The 6,728-nt window shown below is 43.1% G+C and overlaps 1 protein-coding gene across 3 annotated transcripts; it reads right to left on the bottom strand.

Annotated features, from left to right (window-relative positions):
* Positions 1 to 675: 675 nt before the first annotated feature.
* On the bottom strand, positions 676 to 6,377 carry LOC308323764 (uncharacterized protein). 3 transcript variants are annotated; one of them, XM_080775573.1, is made up of 6 exons: positions 6,065 to 6,377; positions 3,173 to 5,361; positions 2,982 to 3,075; positions 2,705 to 2,754; positions 2,394 to 2,474; positions 676 to 2,254 (listed from the first exon to the last, which is right to left on the bottom strand). In XM_080775573.1, the coding sequence occupies exons 2-5, from the start codon at positions 5,357 to 5,359 to the stop codon at positions 2,430 to 2,432; spliced, it is 2,376 nt and encodes a 791-aa protein (XP_080631699.1). In that variant the 5' UTR covers positions 5,360 to 5,361; positions 6,065 to 6,377; the 3' UTR covers positions 676 to 2,254; positions 2,394 to 2,429. The 3 variants fall into 3 exon arrangements, with proteins under 3 accessions (XP_080631699.1, XP_080631697.1, XP_080631698.1); XM_080775571.1 differs by having other exon boundaries at positions 2,394 to 2,477; XM_080775572.1 differs by having other exon boundaries at positions 2,394 to 2,477; positions 6,061 to 6,377.
* Positions 6,378 to 6,728: the final 351 nt, after the last annotated feature.

Below are 6,728 nucleotides of genomic sequence, written 5' to 3' on the forward strand. Positions count from 1 at the left end.
GTGGGAAGATGATGCTTTGCCATAGTAAGAAAACATGCTCTCACGTATCTTGGCTGTAGTGGGTCTATTCTGAATGAGTGTAACAAGAATGTAAGAAAAGCTTACAGGTTATAGACAGGTTATGCTGACAGCTAATTGCCTGGTAGATAGACACTTCCAAAAGTAATCCGAGTAGAAATTAAACCGATACGATATGGTGTCGAGGGAACACCGCTAATCTGAGATTGTGCAAGTGTGCGTAATGTTAATAATTAAACTTCAATTGCTTTCTACACAAATGAGCTAGCATTGTGGGCAAGGATTTTTAAAGACAAGAATGGCATACATACTGTACTTGTGTACTGCATATGACAAATAGATATTCTCTAGCCTCAAAATCCCAGAAACAATTCATATTCAAAAATAGTACCTACCCTTATAACCTTAGTGCAAACAGATTAAGGGTTAATTGTTGTTTAACTAGGGCAGGTTTGGTTGATATTTGAGAAACTGGAAATATTGGAAGAACATGATCGCATCTCATACTTAAGCCTTGTTTATACTTTGTCGTGATGGTGCAACTCTTTGGCAATAACAGATTTTAAAGTGAAAAATATGTGATGTCACATTTCTCTCTCGAAAATTAGTTTACAAGTACAAATTACAATACGGACAGTACAATAACTAACAAAGGGCTTAGTAATAACATTTTGTTTATTGATCGGACTTACTGCATAACTGTACAGTCAAAATATAGATAAACTATAAATGCCAAAACACATAAATAGTAATTTATGTGATGCATTTTAGTAAACAGACATTAAACATCAATGCTGCATATTGGTCAGAAAAAGGTAACCGAATCTATACAATACCTCAATGAAGCTCATTTTAACTTTAATTCCAAAATGACGTCATAAAGTAAATTATGCTGTTATTGTAGTTAGTCCAAGGGTGTATCACACACACACACACACACACTCACGCACGGACGTATGCACGCACGCACAAATATCCCATTCTTTTTTTGTTTTTTAAATCCCCGAAAGATTTTCTTTTCTGCATTTTTCTAAAGGGTTTCATAAATAAATATAATAAATTCCATAAATTAAAATAAATTAAAAAAGGAAGACAAGTAGTGAAAATAGCAGATCTACAAGCTTAAATTCATCGAGTCGAGCTTGTAGAGCAGCTACTTTGACTAGTTTGGAACCCCAGGGAGACATCACATCATTTTGGGTCTCAAGCTAAAAGGTTTGGGAACAGCTGCCTCAGTCTAACTGTAAACCGAACCATAACCACAGCCAGTCTAATCATAATCCTTACCCGGACAGACCAGGGACGGATTAACCCCCACGAGGGCCCCTGGGCCAGTATTTTCTTGCGTGCGGCCATGCGTGTGAAATCTTCGTATTTTTTAGTTTTTTTATCATCTTTCTGACCTAAATTTAACACAATCAACAGCCAATGGAGGTCCCCATGAGCCTTTTTCAGGGCCGCAAAGGCGCAAATCCTGTTTGTTTCCCTGAAGGGTCCCAAAAATTTAAAACTTGGCCCTGGAACAGACACGTCCAACATAAACCTTTAACCTTACCATATCTATAACAGATAGATGTCTAACGTAAACCCTTAACCTTACCATGGCCTAACAGATAGATGCATAACCTAACCTGTTACCTAATGTAACTGCAGTCAAATCTAATTGATAATACCAATTAGATATGCTGTCCAACATCAGCTAGTCACAAATTTGCCCCAAAACATGGCCTGTGTCAAGAACAGACACACAGACGCCCACAAATACACCTATGTCTATATCTTGCGCCACCCCTTACCCCTTGGCTTATCCCTAAGCTTATTTGCCATTCTTTACTTTTTTTAAAACATTTTTAAATAGTTCAAATAGCTGATCTACAAGCTTTACAACTTTTAAAATGTTTTAAAATACAAAAAAATGGCAAATAAGTTTAGGGATAAGGGTTATGGGGTGGTGCATGATAGGGCCCCTAGTCCCACACATACAGTACGGTACATGCAGTTGTACATCCTGTGTCATTTTGGCAGTAAAATTGGTGTCGGCAAAACAGAAAAGTGAAAACTTAATGGACGTCTCACATTTCAAACTGACCCCTATACTTGTTCTCACTTCTCTTCCATGAAGAGTGGATCCTTACCAGAAGCTTAGCTTTCTGCTTATTCAAACAAATACTGGACTAGTGTTAGTGAAGAAATAAGCAAATCAAATGTTGGACCCTGAGGACACCTGTGGACCATCCTGTAACAAACACAAAATAGAGGAGACAGATGTGAAAACAGTATCATCCAGCATAGTGTGTGTTTCCATTTATGAGGCCACAACATTTCTAGTCGTCCTGTACTGGTTCAAATGAAGTGAAGTGAGGGCTAGTACATACCTCCCGTGCATGGCCTCCAGTGTACTGCATTTCCTGTCATCTCTTGTGTTGTGTGCGCACACTGAGTGTAAGTGGTGCACTCTGCTGGACACAAACAAATGATTACAAATGTGAATTCAAATAATGTGCTTCTTAATTTCTTACTTTCAGACCCCCAGTTTGATATATATTAACTCAGAGAGTGGATAAATGGTTCTTAACTATCAATAATTTACCACTGGAATCCCCTCCTTTATACATAATTATAAAGAGAAAGTTAAAGCACTGGATGAGATTCAAGCCAATGGAGATTTAGAATCAAACGTGATTACCTTGTGCTTTGGACATCTCATTGAGAAGTTTTCTTCATTTAGCACACAGCCTGCAAGACAGCAGCATAAAATAATAAATAATACAACAAATACATCTCTTGATATTCATCGATTTGAAGAGGCTGATAATTTTAACCTTTTAAAATAGTGAAAATAGCCAATCTACACGGTGGGTTTGAACCTTCATATGAATTTATGAAAAAAAACACAAGTATAGAGATACTGTACGAGGTTTCTGCCTGACAGCAGTGATAATGTTGTATATGCTGTACAGTACCTGACTCAATGGCACATCTGTAGTGATAACTTTGGAGGCATCCCTTCTGGAAACAACCCATTACTGCACCCGTTTCATTGCATATGGAACAAACCTGAGAACAAGAATACAAACAAGCAGAATATGTAAAAGAGGACAATACACAGTTATGATTAAAGTAATGTGGGGGGCGGGGGGGTACTGTCACTCACTGTTCTTTGTGCAAGACTAGAGGCCTCACATAAGCCATACAGCTTCCCTTTAACTAGGAAAATACCAGTAGACCAGATACCACAGTCTTCATGTATCCAGCACTCATCTGAATGAAATGCCACTGTTGTGACATTTTGACCGTCAAGAACCACCACAGAAGGCTTTTTATCAGAGGGCGCGATGGAGCCCTCGCCATCACAGTCTTTGTCCTCCATTTTCACAGCGTGGCCATTGGCAAGGTTGTGTAACCTTTCGTCCACTTCTCGCCGCCTACTCACGTCACCTAGACACGGCTCTGTGCCGCTCTGCTGGTGTCTCGGGCAACCTTGAGACGACCCAATGGGATAATAAGGCCCATGAAGATCCCCCAGGCCCCTGGCGTTGGCTGAGCGACCGCACAAGCAGCAGAACTGCGTGGGCTGACACCTGCTCTCTGCACCGAGTCGGCCGAGCTGGAAGCAAGACGTGTTGGGAACAAGTCCAGTCAGCCCAGTAGTGCCTGTGCGTTGCTGTCTTGTATTGCACTTCACCGTTGTTTCCTGCTCTTCATAGTTGACAACAGTGCATACCTCCTGTTCTACGTGAACAAAGGGGTAAAAGCCATCAGATTTGTTCTGCCGTTTCTCCTTTTTGTATTTGTTTGCATATTTAAGCTCAATTTCCAGTTCTCCAGGGGGGAAAAAGCAGGACGGCCCAGTTTCTGTGTGCCTTTTTCTCTTTTTTCGTCGCGTGGATGCAGTTTTTTTGACGGGTGCCGTGGATGCAGTTTTTTTGACGGGTGCTTTACTGTCTGTCGAGACCTTTATATGTTGCTTTTCAGGGGTACCATGGTGGGGTTCTGGTTTGGTACTGAACCTTTTGCACTCACGGATGGGAAGGGACTTTCTTTTCTTTTGTTTTGTTTTTGGCAAATGGTCAGAATGTTGAGTATCCCTGTCGGAGTCATCCCTGTCAGAGTCATCTGACTTTGTGTCTGCCCGGTCAGAGTCATCTGACTTTGCGACTGCCCGGTCAGAGTAATTTGACTTTGCGGCTGCTCCAGGCTTCGGAGTGGACAGCGCAGGCTCTTCCTCTGAACTCGATAACCTCTCCAGAGACTCAATCACATCATCTGAATCATAACATTCAGTATAGAAACCTCTTTTAGCGCTTTGGGTTCTTAAATTGTGACGTCGCTGAGGAGGAGGAGGAGGAGGAGAGACACTGAAGTGTGTGAACTGAAGCGTTGTCGGGGCCGCGACCTTAATTCTGGCACTGCGGCGTAAACGTCTCGGCTCGCGTTCGGTCAGAGGTTTTAATGTTTCTTCTGCCGCACTACTGTGACCACTAGGCACACCGTCTGGAAACACAATCACCTTTTTCCTTCCATTGGTGACCGAGACTTCGACGACATCGCTGTCGTCACTCGAAACGTCTACGGGAGAGTCGATAGGGTGCATCTTGGCGCATACGGCTCTTATGTCCGGTAGGAGGACCACGGGCCTGGCATGGAATACGGGTATGTCCGTCGAGCTGTCTGAAGAGACTTGGGAGTATGTGCTGTCTGGACTGGGGGAGCTCAGAGGCTGCGGCAGGAGGTAACGGCCTCTCCCCTCGTCCATCGAGAGAGCTGCTGCTGGTGACAGCAGGGGTTCCGCAACAGGGCTGACACTTTCTCTGCTCAAAGAGCTACACACGAGTGTGTCCTTAGTTGTGGAAACGAGGAAGATAACATCAGACCCGCTGTCGCTCTCCTCTCCACCACTGCTTTCAGGAACCGGGCTCTCCACCGGATCGCACTCGTAAAACCTTTGATGCCACAGGTGGCCGTGGGCTCCGTTGTGATATAGACCCAGGCCCTGGGCTAATGTCGTGTCCATGTAGCTTCCTATGGCCTCAGGGCCCGGCTCCATCTCTCTGCGGTGAACGCCTCCGCCCATGTCAGGATGCAACTGGATGACGCCAGTGTCTCCTATACCCCTGTCCATTATACGAGTGGAGTAGGAGGACGAAGGCCTCGATCCGTTCCAGTAAGCGGAGCCGACTTCTGTGCTGCAGCTGGGTGGAGGTCTGTGGTACCATTCTGGCTTCTTTGCTAGCAGGGGGTCCCTGGCCTCAGCGTGGCCGTTGTAGTTCAGGGAGTTGACAGTGTATCCTTTAGACAGATCCATGGCTATGAGAGATGGATCCTTAGAAGAAACTTCCATCGCTGTCGGAAAAATAAAAGGATGAAACTGTAACCCACTGCTTGGAAGATATGAAATCTGCCACATGCATGGCATAATGGCCATCACAGCACATCATCAACATTATGTGTGTAACCACTAGCTACTGCAGTAGTTCTCCTTCTCAACCAGTGGTCCTTGAAATGATGGAGTTGGTAACCAAATGGACCCTTATAGATCTTTAACTGTCAAGAGTGCAAAATGAAAGCGTAAAATTATTGTTAACATCTGTATTACTTATTTTTCAAGATGTCGAGAGTCTACAATAATAGAGAATGTAGATAGAATAATTGTTATGTTGATCAACGTTTGCCTGTTATCTCTCCTATGGCATCACATCAATACTTGTGGACAAAATCTTATCCAACGACGACAACAAAATAATATAAGTCTTGGGTGTGAGAGGCAAAATCGCATCAAATGGTGGTCCGTGGCTCAAATGCTGAATAAATAATGGACCTTGATGAAAGTGTTGAAAACCACTGCTACTATAGCAGGTACCTCTGGTCCATAGCTCTAATGCTTCTATTAATGCAGGGAAGACTCATGGAAGCATTAGAGCTATAGTATGGACCAGAGCTACATTTCAGGTATTAATCAAAGTCGCATATATGATATGGTAAATAAACTTAAAACTTGACTACTATAAATTATATCACTGCTATATTTGTAATGATAAGTACCTACACACAACAGCTGCTGTTGGTCTTTTCTCCGGTGCCGAGTGATTATGACACTTGAACTCCTGTATGGTAGCTAGTGTAGGTGAGCTACCTATAGGCTACTATTACCTATCCATCCAGGCCCATCAAGTCATGATGTAAACAAAAGCAGCAACACTCCCGACTTCATCGTAGCAAGCTAGCTAGCAAGCTAATACTTCTGCCGATGAACGGAACGTCCACGGCGGACATATTTATTTTCCCGACTGTATCTCAGATAATAAAATATTCGGTTAGCTGTCAAAGAGGCTCTTTATTTTAATCGTTGTGGTTGACAAGCTGTGCCACTGTACCAAGCAGAGGGGAGGGCGGAACAGACCTGCAACTGAACACACTAGGGTTGCCAGAATATTTCCCAACCACCCATCAAGGACTCAACGAAAACAACTTGGATTATGGACGATCGATGCCGTTCATAACTTCTCATTAGATGTATTGACTACTACCCTAATGAGAGGTTAACGTGGTTACTTTGTGGTATCTTTACAGGCTATCTTTCAGGCACCGCACCTTGGCGTGAATGGCTCCCCCCCTCAAAACCCTTTTTTAATCAAACCTGGCAACACTTCAGATACGTACAATTGTACGTACTTGCTTTAATATTAAATAAAGGTTACTTGTCTGTGTCT

This window comes from Protomyctophum bolini, assembly GCF_963924005.1.
Source record: "Protomyctophum bolini genome assembly, chromosome: 11".
Lineage (NCBI taxonomy): Eukaryota > Metazoa > Chordata > Actinopteri > Myctophiformes > Myctophidae > Protomyctophum > Protomyctophum bolini.